This window comes from Xiphophorus couchianus, chromosome 18 (genome assembly GCF_001444195.1).
Source record: "Xiphophorus couchianus chromosome 18, X_couchianus-1.0, whole genome shotgun sequence".
Taxonomy (NCBI): domain Eukaryota; kingdom Metazoa; phylum Chordata; class Actinopteri; order Cyprinodontiformes; family Poeciliidae; genus Xiphophorus; species Xiphophorus couchianus.
The window spans coordinates 15,147,175-15,169,083 of NC_040245.1; the positions used below are offsets into that span (position 1 = coordinate 15,147,175).

The window sequence follows — 21,909 nt, forward strand, 5'->3', positions numbered from 1 at the left end:
CTTTCAACAGGACTGAATATTAGTTTAACTGTTACACAGACTGCTGGGGATTAATGGTGTGTCTCCGCTGGTTTAAACTTAATAAACAAACTCCTAATTTGGCAAGATGGCGTATGTTTTCACGGGTACATTTGTGTAATAACTGTAAAGAAGGAAATTAATTAGGGATTCTAGTTAAAGGAGTATGACTGCAGTGTGTGTGTGTGTTTAATGCTGACAGTAAATGCCTCAAGGACCGCTAACCTCCGGCTCACCTCATGGGTGGGTCTTTTTCTCTCTGTTGCATGCTCTAAACAGCTGCCAAGTCTGTGCGTGTAGAGGTGGGTGTTCATGTGTTTGTATAGGTGCACACACGCAAGAGAAAAATGGAAATATGGCTTGAAAGAGGAAGAACATAAAGTAATCCAACAGTGGAGAAGTCCTCTGTTTGTATTGATGCCATGTGAGTATGTGTTTGTTCTGATACATGATCATGAAAGCAGCTGCTGCACATACCAACAGATACAATAAACTACACACAGAGAGTTGAGCATGCACGCACACCCCTCCATTTAAATACACAGTGGAAAGAAACCCTGGTTTGCTACAAAGATGGACGTTCAACTCAGCTTTATGTGAATGTTGTTTAGAGAAGTTGAGCTATTAATTCATAAGTTTATAGGGGGAGAAAAGTACCCAAAAAACCACTATAAAGCAAAGATTTTAAAAAGATCCTAATTTGTTTACTCGTTGGTATTCAAGCATTTTGTAGCTTTTTAAAATGGTCTTTAAAAACAGTGCTCTTTGCTCTTTGAGGGTATTTGAACTGTTTTGGTATTAAGTAGAAGGACTGAAATTTTGTTACAATATCTGTAGTATTTATCACAGTTATGAGTCCTGACAAAATCTGTTGCATTTAACACAATATTTTGGGCTTAGAAAAAAAACAGAATACAGAACAGAATACTTACAAGTTCTGCCACAGAACCCTTTTTCTCTTACTTAAATCAAACTAAACTTTAAATGTTTTTTTCCCAAGCTTACTTGAGTATTTTTACTCTAAATGACAGAATAATAAGAGATTTTTAAATTAAAATTTCAAATTCATAAGTTTAGATACATTTTATTTGTATGTGGTAGAGAAGATCTTTGTGATGGCCACCGCAAAATGTAGACTTGGTTATTCTTAAGCCATTTTGTTATTAATTTGGCAATATGATTAGGGCACTTGTACATTTGGACAATCCAGTTGTGCCAGATTTTTACATTCTTTGCTGATGTTTTGAACTGTTGCTTAAATATTTCAACATATTGCTCTTTCATTATGATGCCATCTATTTTGAGAAGAGCAGCAGTCTCTCCTGCAGCAAAGTTTCTCTAAAACATGACGCTGCCACCTGGATGCTTCACAGTTGGGATGGTGTCTTCAGGCTTGTATGCTTTCGTCTTTTTCTTCCAAATTTAGCAATGGTTATTATGGCCAAACAGTTTCATTTTTCTTTGTCCCTGTTTTCTTTGAGTGGCCTTTCCAAATACATATATGACTTGTTTCTCTGAGAATATTAACTCTTACATCAGTTGGCATCTTCATGAGGTCCTTAGTATTGGTTCTCAGGATGAGACATTTTTCACCAAAGCACCGTCATCTTTAGGACAAATAACATCTCTCCTTCCTGTATGGCACAGGGACTGGACAATATTTTATTTCACACAAATATTAACTGCATCACTATTTTTTTTTATACATACATGCAGCATTTATAAATGCTTTCATGGAGTTGGCAGTGAGTTTAAACAATAGCTGGAATCCCTATTGTAGAGTCATTCAAATTGAAATCAGTTAGACTTCTCTTTTCCTTGTCTAGTTATGATTAGATCAGGCTCAGTAGAAAGAAGTAAAGAAGTTAATTAAAGTACCAGGTGGAAGCCAGTGTAAGTGTAACACTCAAGAACATCTATGATTCATTCACATAAAGTTCTCTTCTCAGTCAGAGGAACTTTGTGAATGTTTATAATAAAACAAAGCAGAAAAAACAGCCAGTAAGGCAGAGTTTGAGACTTTGGCTCAGAATGACCAAGCAATGAAATATTCAGATTTATTTCTGTCCATGCTTTGTTCCATTGTACCAGCGTTGTAAAAGAAAATCCCTGTTGTTAATTAAAAAATAACCACAAACAATGTGCTTCCAAACTGAGATGAGACTTGGTTTGTTGCTAAACAGTGCTGTCTGGCAGTGTCCCACTGTGATACTCAAGCAACAGTTAGAGGGACTAGGGAATGAAAAATAGTCTGTGAGGAACATAAAGAGGCTGGCTAATACGCACGGATGAATGTGGTTTATGATTAGACGTGGAAGAACAGGGAGGAGATGACAGATCAAGCTTGAGGGCTGTGGAATTTTACACTGAACGAGACAAAGGCAGCCAATCAGCAAAATGAAGACACAATCTGAGTTTATTCTGTGCAGTTGTCAGCAAACAAGTTGTGCAGCTTGGCATAGAAGTGGCTTTCAAAGAGATTTGACAGTGTGGGAGTTTTTTTTTTTTTTAAACATTTTGCAAAATGGGGGAAAGGTTAAAGCAAATACAGTTTCAAAGCTGAATTAAGGGTGTGTAGGATTCTGTCTGTCTGCGTTTGCATGTTGGCGTGCGCGTGCGTGCGTGTGTGTGTATGAGTGCTTGCATTTAAGCGTGTTTGACCGATCCATGAACCGGAGCCATCTGCCAACACACAGGGCCATCCAAAAACTACTGTATAAGGTATCCATTTTCTTGGGAGCCAGTCTTGTGCATGTGTAGGTTTATGGCAGCTGTATAAAAATGTCACATATATCCTCACAGTCAGAGGGCAGCTGAGTGAGACATTTCTCATTGCATCACCTTACTGCACTGCGATTCTTACAACTGCCTCAGCCATATATAGAAGATGTCAGAGACTAGATTTGACAATTACATAGTTGAGTTTTATATGTGGAATATAAACATTATAGCTTCAGGGTAAGGCTAGTTAAGCAAATACACTCTTTATGCAGAGACAGTTACACTCCAGGATTCAGGATTTTACCGTGGTTCAATTATTTGACATATTTCCACAAACCGCTGTGTCTCGGGAGATGGTGTACTTTTATTACCCACAATAAACTAGGCAGACACCCAAAAAAGGCCAGTAATACCTACAAACCTGAGAATATAATATTATAGTAATGTACTGTAGTTCCTCATAAAAATTCCAGCATGCAACTGTGTGTATGTATGCTTGTGTTTATGGATGTCTGTAAAGGAAGACTTGCTGTCAGCAAGTCTACCTATGTAAATTACTCTTACTTACTGTGAGCTCTCTTTATAGCTCTGCGTTGTGTCACATGGTGTAAACTCCAAGGAGACGGCCAGTGTGTCTGTGTTATTTTAATTATGTTAATTAAAAAAGAAAAAAACTTTAGATTTTGACCATTTTCCCACACAGATTGTCTTACAATATTGTAGGTTCTAGGAGTCATTTTTATGTTCTGTGATCTTCATTTCTTCCATTCATTTTTACTTGGATTCAATTCAGCTAAATAACCAGGAAGCTGTAGCACTTTTAATTTCTGTCTCTGAAAACAATTAAGAGTTTATTTTTCTGGCTTGTCTACATCTTCCCCAGCATAATTTCACCAAGCTTCAGCATGCTTTTCCTTCAGCAGTGGAGTCTTGTTCATTGAGGATTTATAGAAACCGTTGCATTTGAGTGCATTGCTTATTATTTTCATGGAAAAGACAGTGCTTGCTATTTCTTTGTCTTTCTGGAGCTTACTGGGAATGCTCCTTGGCTGTTCATCAACTCCTTTGACTCATCTGTCAGACGAAAAAACTTTGGGTGCAAATAGATGTACATACCGTTCCTGTTATCCTCCATTTTTTTTTTCTCTAAATTTTATGTATCTATGCTTTATGTCTGTACACTGTGAACATTTGGAAACCAAAATCAAATTCCTTGTTTGTGGACAGAATCTTGGTCATTAAAGCTGATCCTGAAGTATTGCAAGGAACATTTGGCTGTGACTGGTTCATGGTGAATTTATGTTCTTTATTGTTCTGGATTATGGGTCCAGCAGTGAACAATGGGTGGGCCTGGGGGACAATAACAATATATCTCAACTGGTATCAGGTGCTAACTTGACAGGATCCAGTAAAAGCTTCTTGCTGCAATGCTTTTACTGGAAAAGCGTGAGAGTTGCATATTTGGAGAAAATTGTTTTGAAGCTCCAACAGCCTTACGCAGCATGAGTTCAAACGCTGCAGAGTACAGCAAGCAATTAAACTGTCAGTCAAGGCTGTCACTCAGTGGCAACATCAGGGCTTTTCACAGGCCCTTCAAAGTTATTTAATCCTATTAATGAAGCAATAATTTTCTAAAGTGACCATCCAACATGTGTTGATGCTTACTTTTTCAAGCCAATATGCAACAGCTGTTGGTAAAAATTCAGTTAAGCAGTCTTTCAAGCTTCAGCAGTTTGTTTTTTTGGGATAGGTTGTACACTTGTTCTAAGGTTTATGATAAGGAATTTTGTCCAGCTATGCTAAAGCAAAGAAACGCAGCTACAGTCATGGTACAAAAGAAAGTACATCCCTTTTTAATCATGTTGACTTGTTGGGATTCTTTACCATGTATGTCACATCTCTGAAAGAGCATATATGATGCTGATCTGCACAACGTTTGTGTTAATGATAATGGGAAAAAATGTCCTGAGATTTAGCATTTGGATTAAGATTAAAAACAGCCACCTCACCGCTGATAACATCTTCACAGTTTGAAAGTTTGAAGTTTTACCCACTGATGGCCATTCAAACAACATTTTAGATTATTTTTAGAATCTAGCCACCACACAAGATGGTAACCTTTCCAACCGGAGTCTGTGGATCAAAATGTCATTTTTACATACCTTAGTGCATAGAAATAAAATATATAATCCCATCACTTAATAGTCTGGATAAACTATACACACACCACTCTGTTTTCTTTACACAAAGGAAGTTCTATTTTGACAGAATATACATACCATGACAATTTATTTTAGAAAGTAGTACAGACTGTACCACTGTAAATAGTCCATTTTTATTAGCACAGTCACTGAGTATGTTAGGTTGATATCTAACATACTATGGTACATTTATGGTAATTTCATTTTTTGTGAAGTGTTACAAATCTTGCAAATATTAATATTACCATGGTAATAATTAAAAACAATGACAATTTCAATTAAGCTACTTAAAAGTATTTTTTTTAAATTAAAGCTCAAGATGGAAAAGGAAGCGGATGTATTATAAAAAAAATACTGATACAGTTTAGCGCAGTATAGACACATATACACCAAATAAAGTTACAAATACCATTCATGAGACATGGGAGGACTTGAGGTTCCACAAAATGTACTCAGTTTCTCACATATAAACAGGGCATAGGAAGTGATGTGACAGAGGCTTTTAGGTGTTCACATGCTTTGGACAAATCAAATAGGTGTGGGGTTCTTTTTTTATTTTGGTCTTATTGTGGTTTTATAAAATGAGGTTGTGCAATTTGAGGTGTGTGTTTTTGTGCACTTGAGGTTTTAGTTAAATAATCAATGTAGAATCTGGTAGACATCAGACCATTTAAGCAAATAATAGCCGTGATAGAAGGTGTACTTTCTTATTATGATGACTGTAATTATGGTTGTAATTTTCCTAATAAGTCATTTTCATCTTCCATGTAGTATTTTGGTTTGAGATATTCCATTAATGTCTAAGCGGAGGTTTTGGTATATAAGACTGCAACATTGCAACTGTTGCAGTGTAAGCATCAATTTCAAAGCTATCACATTAGACTGCTGTTAGTTGCAGTAATTGTTGCTTCTATGAAGTTGCATGTTACTGTTTATCACTGGGAGGAAAGTTTAAGGCTGCGCGGCTTTAATTTCAAACCCTATTTCAGCCCTCAACTATTCCCCTCAAGTTCTTCTGTTTGGGCATGTCTGTGCAGTGTGTAACTGTGTGCATCCTCAAGTGCTGTTTTGTCATCACAGTTCATGGAGGTTTTGTCATTCATTCTTGTGGTTTTTGGTGTGCCTTTGAGTTTGAGAGAGCGAGAGAGAGAGCATGATGCTTTACCCTGCTTGGACCTTGTCATGTCACGGTGACCAGAAAGCAATTATCGTTGTATTGCCGGTTTGAGTAGGACCTCCTACACTCCTCTCTTCCTGCCGAGAGAAATGAAGTGAGTAAAAGACAAGATGAGAGAGCCAAGAGAGAGGGCGAGTGAGAGAGAGCGAGATCAACAACGAGCCACAGAAAGAGGACTGATTATGAAAGATGCACTCAGAGAGGAATGAAGAGTGAAAGTCCGATGAGGGCGAGTGAGCAAAACAAAGACCTGGAGAGAGCGAATGTCAGGCTGACATTACTGGATAGTTTGAGTGCTCTCCAGGACCCCAGCCGCTGCACTTCTCAGAAGGTGCAATTCTTTCAATACTGCAGACATAAACATGTTTACAAGCACATACTTCTACAGGAAGATCCAGGTTTGACTTTTGAGGGTGGTTTCTTAAATGATATTTACTGTAATGCTATTTGTTTGAGCATTGCACCCTACACTGTAAAAAGAGAACACTGTAAAAAGTTGGGTTTAAGTTTTAACCCAACTTAAATGTATCAAGTTAAATGGTCACAAATAATCAAATTAAGTTTATGTAATTTAATTTACCATGTTTATTGAACTGTAAAGTTAAACAAATGCAAACAAAGTAAGTTGGACAAACCTCTTTCAATTACTTGTGACAAATTAACACCATTTTTTAAAGTTGGAGCTCCATTCTACTTTTTCAGTGTAATTAGATTGTCAGACAAAACTGAAACGTTAAACATAATTCCCACTTTAGTATATGCTAAAGACAGGTTACTAAAAATGCAGAACCTTGTAAAATAATTAATATTTCTTGACCACAATTTGTCCTATTAAAACCAGAAGCTTACCATATCTGATATGATGCATGTATTCACACAAATAAAAATCTGTAAAGTGTAGTATAAAAATGTATTTATAACCTTTTAAATATAAATTTATTGCAACCAATTACCTTCATTTGTCAGATTAGTGAATGGGCTGTCCTAGCCATTCTTGGAGGAAGACTTGATAGAGCATTGAAATAACTTCATACAGGTTGTAGCTCCACATTAAAGCAGAACATAACTCCTAAATAAACAGTTTCTGCCTTCAGGAAAACTTCACCAGGAACTGATTTCAAATAAAGACCGTTCATGTCTGAGAGGATAATTTGAACTGAATTGCAACCTAAGTAAATTACTATTATGCTGCTGAGATTAATAAAAAAATAATGAGGAAAGTTACTAAATATGTAAATCTTAAAATAAGGAGTCGGCTCAGTAAGTAAACATGCTCTGTAAATGACATTGCCCAGGATGATTGTGGCTTGCTTCGTCTTATTCACTGTCCAGATCTGGAACTCAAATGCTCTTTCTCAGATGATATCCAATTCTGCCTGTAGCAGTGGGAAGTTCTGTGCCACACTCTGACAAGCTGCTGGCCTCATTTAAATTTGAAATATAGCATCAGAGCACTTCTTGCAGGATTGCTGTTTCAACAAATGTGTCTACTGGCCTGGAAAGCAGCTATATTAAAATAACTCAGATTCAACTACCAGGAGATTTGCCTGGGATCGTGTTGGCCTCTCATCGTCCAATTAGTTTAAATATGCGTTTATATTCATGTCTGTTCATCGTTTACTTTATCAATTTTATGTATTTCTTGGAAAGGTTTTGTCTGCCCTCTGTATCATGACTGTTAGTAAAGTAAGACACCAATAGCATTACTTAGAAGCCATTGTAAAGTAAAATGTATTTACATCCTTACAGATTTCTTCTGCCTTTACCATTTTGTTACAATATGCCCGTCTCAGTAACTTTTGAAAAGAACCTTTAAGCCAATAAAAGTATATTTACGCATAAATATACTTTTCATTAAGCCCACATTTCTGTATTAAAATGTTTTTTATTGATCTGATGTGATGCATCACGCCATGTTTTATTTAATAAATGTGGAAGTCTAAGGAAATACCATGACAGAATACTCTGCCTGCCTATTTCCTCTCACGTCTCTTTTTTCTGTTACATCCTATGATGAGGAACTTGACATCAATTCAGCCCTGATCTGCTTTTTGTCATATTGAGTAAATTCAAATCTGTGTGTATTTTTCTTTGTGTGTGAACAGAGCTGAGCGAGGAGCTGCAGCATTCCACTGTGGAGCTCCAGAAAGCGAAAGAAGAGAAAAAACACCTAACTCAGCTGCTGATGTAAGTCTCTACCGAATGTGGCAAAGCAAACAGCACTCTTGCAGAAACATGAAAACACATGTTTTAATGGAAACGCAGGTGGATGGTGGTATTTGGAAAATGCTGGGTGAAGAACAGGTCACTGCTAGGCTCAGTTCTCTTTATTTCCCTCAGCCAATCAGAACAATCTGTGGAGCCTTGCCGACACCACCCAAACTAGGAAATGCTTGCGTTCCTCACGCTGGGGCAACTAAGCTGCAACAACACAGGATGTGATGTATATACACTCACTCACAAGTCTAGCCAGGGATTTAAGGCATCAGAAAAATACACCCCTGTGGCTCTTATATACCCAACTGATGAAACAACATTGGCTCAGAGTTTTAACAGGTTTGAGTTTTATTTCCTAAATATGGCGGTCTTTAGACAACAGTATTCACAAATGAATAACTAAAGAGGTCATATGCTGCAAACATAGCCTCCATGGTTTGAATTGATGAATATTAATCAACATGACTACATTAAAACAACCATGTAAATATGCCAGCTTGAGCCACAAGGGCTAATTTTCAACTGTAGTTCCCTGACAGGTTGATGGCAAAAAATAAAGTAAGACAATTGACATACACATGAAAGAACATACAAAACATATAATTTACAGCAAATTACAAGAAATGATTAATGATGATACAAATGAGCAATTATTAATAGCAAGTCACACCCGTTGAAAAAAAAAGCTAAATTAGCTCATTTTATATGACCTACATTCTTATTTGTGCATTTAAATTTGTGTATTCATTAACCACCTTCTGGTGAAGCAGGCAACATTATTTTGATTATTCTACTATGTGCTGCATGGCTCTGCTTTGAGTAATTCTTTTGTTTATGCTTGCTACTTTGGTCTGTGTTACTCTTGTTGCAATACACTGCAGTGCAGTGGACCCTCTTCTTTCAAACACATACAAATACAAATTCTTACAAATGCAAGTGGCACCTTAATGCCCAAAGCTTGATTTGTTTTCCTCTCTCGCACAAATGTACTGGGTAGTTATAGCAAGCACTCCTCACCATCCTGACTTTGTTTTGCCAATAGCCTCCACATGTTGATGCTATTTCCACATCACATGGTTTGTGTAAGATTTTCTCTGCTTTTCCTCAGGAAGCTGGTGGATGCTGAGAAGCCTCCACCAGCCTCTCGACCCAAGAGGCTGATGTGTGCAATCTCTTTGATTGCACACATCAAAGAGATGCGTGCAATGTGGGACAAAAGTGCAAACCTTTAGTTGTGCACCAGCATCACCCTCAACAATCTGTTGTCTCCCACTAAATAACGTGGTACAGAAATAATGTAATAGTACTTGTTTTAAGCACGGGCAAGAGAACCTGTGGGGGAACCATGACTGCTGCCAGACAGTCTAAACACAGTGACATAAGGAGCACCAGCAATGCCGAAATTTGTGGCCCTTAAATTGGGTGAGCACTCCTTGATGTTAAGTACTAATGATTTTTTTTTCCCAAACCTAATATTTTTCTTTCCAATACAATAAATATACTAATTTCCCTACCTCTTGTTTTTCCATTCACCTAAATGCTGAAATACAGTTTATTTTCAATTTTGTGTATGCTTAAGAGGAGATCATTTCTTTGTTTTGTTTTTGATTAAAATTATTACAAGACAAATTTTCAAAATACAAATTAAAAAATTTATTATATTCAGAGGTTCCACTGTAAATCAGATTCTTTGGTAAGGATTAAAAAAAAAAACAAGATAAGAGGTGACCCCACTGACTAAAATGTAAACTTTGATGATGGAGGTTTGAACTAAACCCATCCACAAAATCTCCAGACATTAGCCTCCGTCCCAATATTAGAGATCAAATGAGCTCCCCAAAAGGAAAATTCTTAACTTATCTTCAGCTTTTTTATAGTGACATTTTTGTTGATCAATACTGGATTATTATCACCACCCAGAGTCGGATTTAATATTCAGTGCTAGCTGGCTTAGCATCACCTGTAATATGCTGAAATAATTATGGAAGTTTACCCTGTTAAAGTTGCAGAAACAGTGGCATTCCTGTGCATAGTTCACAGAACAGTTAGATCACCTTAAACGTTTATGGTCAGATAAACTTCAGATGTGAATTATGACCCCCATCAGATACAGATTTATGCCTTGTGCAGCTCATGCTTAGAAGACTGCTTTCTTGTTAAAGTGGGATCTTTTGCCATTCTATTAAACCTCTGAATCTCAAGACAACTATTTAAATTTTTGTGTTAGTGAGATGTTAGAGACTTTGTTGTCTGTCCTGAGGAGTTGCATTTTGATATGGATCAATACGTTTTTTTCACTAATGTGTTTGTTTATCAGGTGTTTAACTCACCCAGAGTCGGACAACAACAAAAAAACTGTTGTTGACCTTAAATTTCAAAGATACTTCTCTATAGACAGTAGAGGCTTCACAATATCGTGATATAGAACAACAATAAGGCACAGCAGAGTGAATACATTTTATCGCTAATCTATCATTTTTTAACGTTTCTGGGCAGCACATTTCAAGTGTTTATTTATTTGCCTGGGTTATAGTGTTATTTTATGCAGCAGCAAATCCTTCAAACCTTGTCTTGATGACATCATTTCTAACATTTGAAAAATGAACCTTTTTAAAAGTGTGTGCAGCCTCACGGAGATACACAAACACTCCTCGACACATGAAGGGAGTAAATGTTAAAAGCATGAGTCTCCCAGATAACCAGCACTTTAAAGATCTTCATGACCTGAGTACACAGATGAAGAACATTTTTTTTCACTTAATGTCTCCTAATTTTAAAAAGAGTAACAGTGGTCTACAAAAATGTAAAAAGGTGTTTGTACTTAGCGTTTGCAAGGAATGATAATTAGTCATGACTTGTAATTAAGTCTGCGTAGCTTTATTGTGTCCTGTAAATACTTGGTAAGGGTACAAAAAATCTTTCATAATCTTTCACTTGCTTAGACGAATAGCAAGAAGCAGACAAGAAAGAGAAAGGTATCTATACAATTAAAATGGCAATTTAGGAATACAGATACCTTGTTTTACAAAATGACATTTTGATCCTCAGCAACCAGGTTATTGCAGGTCTTTTCACATTTTAAAAACATCTACAACTTGTTTGTTTTCAGTGAAATAACAACATAATGGTGCATGGAGGAATAGAGGAAAATTATCTGAAAAAAATTTATCTTTGTCACCTTGTTTATTTTTTCTTCTTTTTTTCTTGCAATAATATGACATTTTTTGCTTTTTGACATTTGATTGCTTAGTCTTATGATCCACTGAATGAGCCTTTGGAGGCTCATTTAGTAGAATAAACTACTTACATTACTTTTAAACCTGTATTTTTGTTTGGGTTGAGTTTTATTTTTAGCCTAATTAAGTAGATTTGAATCAAAAAGTAGGTTACTGTCTCTGCAGAACTGACCTCCTGGTCATTTGCGTGACACAGCTTGTACAGTTTTTCTGACACAAATGCGGTTTCCTGCAATCTGCTGTGGAACCTGAACATCCATCTAACACAGGGATCAGTGAGGATGAATTGGAAACTTGCAATCTCACGCAACCCATGCAGCCATATGGACATATGTATACTTTGGGGAAAGTATAGATAAGTATACTTTCTCCATATGTATATATGGCCTTGTTCCACAATAAATTCTGTGTGAAAGAGGATGATGCACATGAGCTAAAGTCTTAGACTTTATTAAGTGATAAGTATATGTGGGTTTGTGATAATTCATTTAGTAAGAGAAAGAAGGGTCTCACACTCAGACCAGGACTATTCCACTGTGCAACTTGTTTCACCATCAGGACACTTGCAATATACTGTATATGTATAGATATGACATGTTAGATGTTTTCTGTGGAGTTGATGAGGGGAGAGGGTAAAATGTAAGATAATGAAGGGGAAAAAATGTAACTTGCTGACGGCATAAACAAAATTGCTGATGCAGATCTCGGGATAACTTTAAATTTACCAAAGATGTATCTTTGGATTAATTCTGCCTTTGAAAACTGCCTTAGATTTTTGTTTAGGACCAGTACACAGAAAATATAAGATACTCAATGGTTGGTTTATGAAGTAGAAACTTTTTCTTTGTCCTTTGGTCCGAACACAATTACCTGAAACAGTATTGCAATGTCATGAGACAAATTCAATGAGTCACATCAAAACAGAGAATGCTAGCATTGGCCTAGCACTTCAGCAAAGTTCTCTGCATTAAAACTTTGTTTACAGAAGCAAGATATGCATTTAAAATATGCACAATAATATATGCATATGTTTTTAAACACAAATGATGGCTTTTCTTGTATTAGGTGAAATCTTTTTGTAACATTGTTTCAGCTTTCTTAACCTGTTTAACCCCAGTTTGGGGCAGATTATGAAGTGTTAACTTTCAGTGGCATCAAAGGTCTTTACATAGCCAGATCTGCCTGTTTTTCATTAGTATTTATACATATTACTAAATGTATATTTAGTGATAGGTGCTGCATGATATTAAACTAAATAAAATGTCTCTTTTATTTCTGATCAACCTTTTTCTTTCCATTTCTCTTATTGGTTGAATGTTTAAACACCCACAACCTTTTTATATGCATGTGTGTCTGCGTATGTGTGTGTGAGAGAGTATGCATATCATGTTTGTTCTTAGTCCCACTCTGTACCACATAAGCTGCAGAGCATCCCAAGCCTTGGATTCTTCGGTTTGACATTCGTGAACAAAAAGTTTGTTTGTGTGTAAGCGTTGCCATAACAGCTTCCCAACCTTTAACCCCACCCCTCACCCACCACCTCCATCGACCGAGTTTTCAGCACCTGTTGTCTTTTTGTGGCGCCAGTCCGTTGCTTTGGAAACACACACGTACACACACATTTCTGCCATGGCGAGAACAGAGCAAGGCTGTGGAATTTATCTGATCCAAGCACACTGTCTAAGGAATGTTCGAGTGCAGACTATTGACGCATACATCCACTTACACACTCTTCAAGACTTCGGTGTATCATTTCTTTTGTCAATTTTCTTCTAATACTTGAAAAAATCTTGTGTACTTACAAGAGCTTTTAAGAAGTGAAGTATATCTCATATCACTGGGAGTATTTCTTGGCTTGATGGGCAACTATGAATGTTCCAGACTTGACAGGAGTTTCCCAGCGGAGCGTTCCAAACATGTAACTTCTGGCTGACATGTGTGTTAATGGTGATAGGAAGGTTCCAGCTGCGCTCTGATTGGCAGGAATCACTGAGCTGATCCTTTCATCACGGGATGAACACATGGCAGACGTGGGCTCAGTTTAAAGGATGGATTAGAGGCAAGGGAGGAATAGATGAAAGAAAGCATAGATGCCCTGAACAAGGGAGGATGGATGAAAGAGTGTGAGGTGGAATGATTGAAGGTCAAGAGAGAAAGAGCAAAGGATAGATGTGATTGATGTGAAACGGCTTGTTTTCATAAGACTGCTGCACGCTGACTGTCTCTCTTTCTGTTGGTGTGTGGGCGTGTAGGGGTGTGTGTGCACATCTATACATTAAAGTGTGAGTGTGAGAATATCTGCAGTAATTTACCTATTGGTCTCAGGTGCAACTGAACTTATCTTCTCTGCCTCACACATTTGCACACGAACATAAAACCTTTTTTTTAAATTTCCTACGTGACGGTTTATCTCGGTTAGATTTAATCAGTCACAGCCCTTCAGAAAATTCTTTTTTTAGCCTGTTTTGTTGTATTGAATTCAAAGAAAATCAAAACCGTCTTGTTTCTCTTCATCTATCATAAAGTAAACACGAAATCTCAAAGAAATTACGTTTTGATGAGTAGGTTTTTTTCCTCCCGTTCATGAGACTTTCTTTGTATTTTGTTGAGCGTATTTTTATATAGAGTGCTTGATCTGCCACAGTTTTAAACTGCACTGTCACCTGAATTTTCTCCGCTCTAGAATCAGCAGAGGCACATCGCCCTGTTTATCTCAGTTTTTTTAATTCTGCGGTGCATTCTTTGACTGATTGATACATCTACTTGCATTAGAAACAAGTATGTTGATAAGACGACACAAAGGGGATAATTACTGGTTCCTTTTAGAATCTGTCATCAATAACGGGATTTTCTTTAAAAAGGTGGTATTATGTAAAATCAACTTTTTTGATCTTCTAATGTTATTCCCTCATCAAAAACATACCTGATAAAAACATTGTTAATTGTTAGTAGAGGCACAATATTGTGATGACTTCTTGAAGATAAAGTCTCAGAAAGAGCAAGAGTTTTTAAAGTGACTGAGGCCCAATCCAAGGCATTTAAATTAGAATGTAAAATTTCTTTTAAGTCATTTTTATGTATATAGCATTTTTTGGCAAGTGTAGTTAACGAAGGTACCTTTAAAGTCATCTGGATTTTGTGCTTATTCATTCAGTTTTCAGTCTGTAACTTCATGTTATTACATCTTGAATGTCTTGTATAGAAAATCATAAGCCGTTCTCACAGTTTAAAGCTGCAGTATATATAATTTTTACAAAAATTTTGTTTTCCATATTTGTTAAAACTGTCACCATATCATGACAGTATGGTATGAGATGGATAATCTGTGGAAAAAAAAGCATGCTCCTCCACCTCCTCCCAGTGTGGTCTGCAAAAATGCAGCTCCCTGTCAAAAACAACCAATCAGAAAAACTATTTAACCACCGTCATCCGTGGCTACGCTAACTAGTTTTAGCATTTGTGACAGGCTATGTTGTGATGAATCGGCTGCAGTGTAGCAGAGAGCAAGAGGGAGGGGAGTGATGTGAGTGGTGCGTACGCGAGAGTGATTGATAGCGCTAAAGTCCTCCTCTTGTCTCTGATTGGTTGTTTCTGACTGTGTGATTTATTCCAGCAGTTAGTACTGGAAGCACTGGGAGGAAGCAGAGCTAAAGTTTTTCACAGATTGTCTCATACTGTCACGACATAATAATAATTTCAACAAATGTAAAAAAAAAACAACATATTTTTTAATAAAAGTGCAGCTCTTTTGAATCCACCTAAAATCTGAAGACAGTTATCAAAAAAATCTGTGAAATTGGAAGTGAAAACAGGCTGTCTGCCTGTGAGCTTAGACATGCTGGTCCTCTCACTCTGTATCCTCATTGCGTGCGGCTGCAAGGTCACAGGGCTAGACAGTCAGTAACACACACACACACACGCCCACATACACGCCAACTGACCATGCCGTCAGAGAGGGAATTAGGTTGAGAAGCTGACAGGGTTAGTAGGGTTAGGGTAAAGTGTGTTTGTGGGCGGGGGCATGTGTGTGTGTGTGTGTCTGATAGCATATGTGAAAGTGTTTGTATGTGTTTGTTGGTCTATGTGCACTTGCTGTCAATCCATGTAGATTTGAATTTATAAATGATTTTCAGTGTCCCTTCTAAAGAGTCAAGGTGCAGCTACAGAAAGAAAAAGAAATTTTATTTTAAACACAGTGAAACTTTTGTATTTAAGGTGCAAAATAACATGAAAAACTATCCAATCTAGCCATCAGAAAACAGCCCGCAGCAGTTTTTAAGCATGAGGAGTTAGGATATACGTGAAGCTGTCTTGAACTTTTGCTGATCCCTGTGGGAGGATCCATTGTTAAGGCTGGCTTCTTCCTCACAAGGATACAAGCCTGGGAGTAGTCAGGACACCAGTTAGATGGATTTGGTATCTGGCTCAGTGTCACTTGGGATTTAAAAGCAAGCTCAGGGAATAAATGTGTGTCCTTCTGCCTCGATATGACACCGGGGTCAAATGAATCTAAATTTCAGGAAAGGAGAAAAATATGATCGTTTTTGAGTTTTTGTCACTGTCTTGTTAATGCATATACATAAACTGATCAACCACGTTATTGTTGTACTGTATGTCTGCAGGGAACAGAAGACACAGTGGGATGAGCAGCTGTTTAAACAGGAGGAGGCTGAGAAGGAATACGGATGGAAGCTGCACAGGTTTATCGGCCTTTCCCTCTTTTTGTGTTTCCCACACACTGAGCAATAAATTCCCTTAGCTTCTCCCACACGATCCCTTTACTCATCCCAGTCATTCTCCTAACCATCGTCTTATTCCTGTCCTCCCATGCACTTCCAGATCTATTGCCTCCCCGAGAGAGGTGGGTACGTTAGCATTTCTTAAATTAGTTGAGGAGATCTTAGGCTCCGTTAAGTGCTTGTGATGCTGCAGAGTCTCGTGTGAGGCTGGTGCAACAGATGGAAGCACTTCTTAGCTGGCGTGGAGTTGTGTTTCTCACATACTCTCATCAGTGCCCAGAAGCATGTACGTTGCTGCAGATATGCTTTGATTAGCCAGCATCGCGCTGATATACAGACATGCACATGTGTGTCACATACTCCCAATCCACATGTGCACGCCCACAGACACGTATAAGTGCAGGGGCCTCTCATCTTCCACTTGCAGGCACTGGATGCATGCAGGGTGTATATTTTTTCACATGCTATCTGCTGGTATTCCCTTTCTAGACTGCTTGCAGCTTGGAGTGTTCAGTTACACTGTCAATTTATTTCCCATCCCACACAGCAGTCTCTGATCTAACCCCATGGCTCCAATAAAGCTCAATCTATAATAGCAGCGGGGATGGATGCAGTTTCAGACTGTGTGAGGGTGAGAAGACAACAGTTTTCCAATTTCCTAAAAACGGTGACCATAAGTGTCTGAACAGTGTTAATCTGGTCAAGCCTCCACACCTATTCTCTTTTATCCTGCAACAAATTATTCATTAGATGTAAAATGTCTAAAAGCCTCATGCTTGTTTGTTTATAAAAAAAAAAAAATCTGATTCATATCATTTGTTAATTAATAACATATTTATTAGAAAATATGACGTCATTACTTCATGGTCAACAAACAAACAAGGAAGAAAAAAACAATCAAAAATGTATTCATCCATTATCTCACTCTTATTCTTGCAGGATTGCAAAAATTTCATAAGACCAAAAAAAAACAAAACAAACAAATATTCTAATTAATTGAATATAACTGTGGAATGACTGAATAAACTTGGATAATGAGAGGTGCAACTTCCTTTTTTGGATTGCTAAAGTATTTTTTAAAATATGGTTTGCCCCAGTTTTACCATGTCTGTGTCTTATGTACTTTAATAAAAAATTTGCAAAGATATTGGATGGTTTTATCCTGATGTAACAGAGCTGGCTTTCATCAGTTACCTGTTGACCTATCAGTGCAGAATAATGGTGCACCTGCAGGTGTGCAAGCATGGGTGGTTGTTCAGAACAGGCGAAAACATGTCCTGTTTAAATACAGATGAAAAGAGCACTTCCTCCCAGAATAATGTAATACAGACATGTTTGTGCAACTCTCAACCTTTGTCTCTTTATCAACAGATTAACAGTGGAAGTAGAGGAGAAAAATAAGAAGTGGTTGTTATGTCAACAAAGGTGTGATGCCATGGAGAAGCAGCTGTTGTCATGGGAGCAAAGAGAGGAAGAACTAAACCAGAAGTGGCATGCAGCTGGAGAGGAAGTGATGCAAACTAGGGAAGTTCTGGAAAAGATTCAGCAGGAAAATGGGGAGCTGATCAAAGAAAGGTAATTGATTCATGATTCTTCTGCTTTCTTGTTGTTTCTCCTTTGTGTTCTATTCTGTTTTTATCTGTTCACTTCTACCCTATACTTTATTCTGAATATAATGATTATTATTAATGCCAATTCGCCTTATATTCAGCTGCTTATGCATAGACTGGCTTACAAAACTTTTACAATAAGAAACTAATGAGCCATCTGTAGTCCTGTCAGAATCATCCATATTGTCATTTACTTCAATAAATTTTGACTAGTTTTGTTCATAGAACAGCTTTACCACAACTGTGTACTGGTGTTCTCTTAATAGTCTGAAGAGATGGGTCAGCCTAAGTGACGAAACAGGTCAGTAAATATTTACAGCTCAGTTCAGCCCGAGAGGACAGATTTGGGTTTGGAACAATATAACACAAATCAGTCAAAGGGACCAAACTTTGCATAAATCTTGAAGAAAAGAATTGAACCCTGATGCTTATATGAGTCTAACACCACTTTCACAACGCAGACTATTCAATAATCTTGTGCTTATAGTTTATTATCAGCTTTTCATTACATTGAAAATACTAAACGCCCCTGACATAACGGCTTGGTTCGAATTTATTTTGGTCAACTGGGAAATATTTACTGTGCTCTAATTATTTCACAGTGGACTATCGGGTGTGAAAACACCTTAAATATCTTAATATTTAAATTTAAGATTTAATTTGCAAGTTTACTTTGTAAAAGTGCAAAGAATAATTTTCATAGTTAAATTGTTACCATAGCTACAATCTGATGCTAACAGTTTAATATTTGTGTTTGAGCTTGCTTTGTTCACACATACTGTAGGTATCAGTAAATAATAACCAATTACCAGTGATTACTGTAAAGCTCAGCCTATGAAACTCTAGCAAATCTGTGTTGAAACTAGTGGTGGTGATGTTCTTAACAGCAAGAGGGGCCCCTAGCTCATATTCTGCTTAAGGCCCCATAACCCCTTGGTCCTGCCTTGCATGACGAGCTAGAGCCACAGCACTGTGCAGCTCTCTGCTGGATGTGAGAGACAAACAGGGAAATTTAATTCATGTGGCACTAGTGGGGGACAATGTTTTTTTTTGTTGAGTCTTTAATAAGCGCCACAGAAGCTTTTTGTTTTCGTAGGCTGAGATTTATCGGACGAATTCTTCTGATCCCCACTCTTCGTAGTCAGCCAGCTGGCGCTGTAGCGCTCATTCATGTTTACACTGTAAGTGTTTACAGCGAACCTGTAAACACTTACAGGTCCATTTCCTGTACGCCTGGAAGTGGTGTACAGGCTGCACGCCTAGCTGATCTGTCTGACTGGAGAGGAGAAGAGGTAGAGAAGACATTTGATATGGCATAGTTTGAGGCATTAGTGGCACTGCAAAACATCAGCATGCTGCGTGACTAAGGGCCGAGTGCAACAGCTTCTCCATCGACTAAACCATCGGCACACCAGAATGTGTGCCTGGTGTGTAAGCTCCTCATATGTATCACCACCCATGAGCTTGAAGACCAAGTTAATAAATCGTAGCGCAGCTTGAAAGGCTTATGAAATTTGTAAAAGTTTGCATCAGTTACAGTATGTGCTGCTGTATTAAAGTATCTGTTTTGATGAATGACCAAAGAGACTATCTCCCTTAGGAACTGTAACACACTAAGGTTCTATCTGGACCAAGCAGTTCACACTGAGAGGTATAGCAGCAGAGCATGGACTCCATTCACAGCTGGTATCCCGTAATATAACCGTACAAGGTTCAAGATCCTTGCTAAATGTCTTCCCCTTTCTCTTTGTCCCTTTCTTGTGTGAACACAGTCAATAAAGGCCACTGTTGCTTCAAAATTTCTTTAAAAAACGAGCAGTATCTTAACATTTATTTGAAATACAGACATTAAAATTGAGACTGAAAGGTATTTTCCTTTCGAACCTAAATAAAAGAAAGAACCACAGACAACGTATATGAATTTTATGTAGAGCTTTTGCAAAAGGAGAACGCTCTATCAAAACCTCTCCTCCGATCAATTCTACAGAGCGTTCTGACCTGTTCTCACAAAAACTCCTGTTTTTATTGTCAAAGAAGGACAGGCAAGGGGGCAGTCAGGAAAAACAACAGAGGTCGTAAAGCTTCTAACCCAAACATCTAACAACCCAGGTCCAGATGTGATATCTGATCAAAGGTCTGAGCCCGGTTCAAATCTCGGTCAATACTGTCAAGAAAACAATATACGACTGATTAAATTAGGAGGTGTTCTTGCAAAAGGGTTTAAAGTCTGAGAAACTCAGTGTTATCTATTTCTCGTAAAGTTGAACAGACAGTAGTGACCTCCAGGTCATTTAAAGAAGAGAACACTTTAAACAGAAAATCACTTTAAACAGAAAATCACTAAGATCTATAGACTTAGGGTGAACTAGAGTAAGAATAAAATGATAATACCAAAAAATCTCTAACAGAGACTATTGCTCAGTTTTTACTTGAGCAGTAGTCCAATATTTTGATCATGCTGTCACAATACTGTTTGCTAATTGGTCATATAAAAACGGGCATTTTTTAATGACTGAGCAAATCACAGCCGCATGTCTTACTGGACTTGCCTTAATTAGACTCCAAATCTAGTATTTGGGTTTGGACAATTAGCGCATGGGTTCCTGATGAAATCCACTTCTGTAAAGCTTTTGGTCTCTTAGATTAATAATTTTACTCAGCTGTTCCTAAAATTATAAATCATCAATGTTCCATGAAAATAAATACATGGGATTTTCAGGACCTCTCCTGGCATTTTTAGCATGCCTGCTGTAATCAAAAAATGTCAGCAATAATCCTGAAATGCAGATTCAGGCTTTTTTAAACCAATTGAAAAAACATCAGAATGCTACAAATATTTTTAGCCTTGTGGTTCAAGAATGTTTTTATGTTTTTTATGGCTTGTGAGCCTTTTTGAAGTGGATTACAGTACCGTGATTCACTGGGAGATGATTCATCATAAGAATGACTGTGACAGAGTGACATTTAAATGGAATATAAATAATTGATAGGAGAAACAGAAACGCTGTAAAATGTTTCTACACATAAATATTTCCTTGACTTTTCAGCAGTTTTCCCCTTAGAATAGAAAGTATAAAGGGCTGGAGAGTAATGCAAGCTGAGGTTGAGTAGGTTAAGTTCACATTAGAAACAAATTTTTGCATGAAAGGATTTCTTTTTCACTCCCCAGGATCACAAATAATTTAAAACCTATAGAGTTTCCTCTGTGGTTCTCTGCACACAAACTTCACGTTTAAGATAAAACTGCCTTTTAGCTTCTAGAATTCACATCAGTGAACAGTATCGCAGTAGGATTGCTCCATAAGTCCACATATGATTAACAAGGCCATGAAGTTTTAATTGCTAAACATTCTTCAAAAGATTGGTAACCTATCTTTTAGATTCACTGAAAACATTCTTATATAGTGTAGATAATGGATTCCTAAAGCTGGAGCTTTCCTGTAAGTACAGTATGTATCTTTCTGCTACAGTAAATAGTATTTGAGGTTAAGTCATCACAGATGTAACCTGGTATGTGGTCATTAGTTTTTTGTTCTTTAATAGTTATATCATGTTTGCGATGACAGATGCCTTTTTTGGAAGAAGAAATCCCATATTATATATTATATATGCACAAAGTTAATTTCTAGCCTTCCAGGGGAATGTTTGCACAATGTCTGAGACTGTTGTAATAGTACAAATAAGTCACGGTTCAATAGGTTTCTCAGTTTAAGGTCATGGTTGGAGTGGGTATACAACATCAAAAAGAATCAAATCCCAAATGTGACAATATTTTTTTTCTTGTACGCGGAAAATAAGTCTAAAGAGACTTGAAAATAACCCACCCCTGTTAGTTATGGGGTTCTGACATCAGAGGATTTGTAACACAATGGAAGATTTGTGTGCTGAAACATTGCTTTAAAAAAATAAAAAAACTTAAACAGTAGGGTATAATGTGTGTCATATTTAAATGCATTTATAAAGTATTAGGCATCGCAAAGTGAATAATCT

At 37.3% G+C, this 21,909-nt stretch overlaps 1 protein-coding gene across 6 annotated transcripts in view; it reads left to right on the forward strand.

The window, feature by feature from the left end:
• Positions 1 to 21,909, forward strand: part of lekr1 (Leucine-, glutamate- and lysine-rich protein 1) — a 104,041-nt gene that overhangs the window by 65,036 nt on the left and 17,096 nt on the right. For all 6 annotated transcript variants that reach the window (XM_028044604.1, XM_028044602.1, XM_028044607.1 and 3 more), the window contains 3 exons: positions 8,223 to 8,304; positions 16,193 to 16,270; positions 17,681 to 17,884. In XM_028044604.1, the coding sequence (XP_027900405.1) occupies positions 8,223 to 8,304; positions 16,193 to 16,270; positions 17,681 to 17,884 (364 nt within the window). The remainder of the gene's footprint in view (positions 1 to 8,222; positions 8,305 to 16,192; positions 16,271 to 17,680; positions 17,885 to 21,909) is intronic.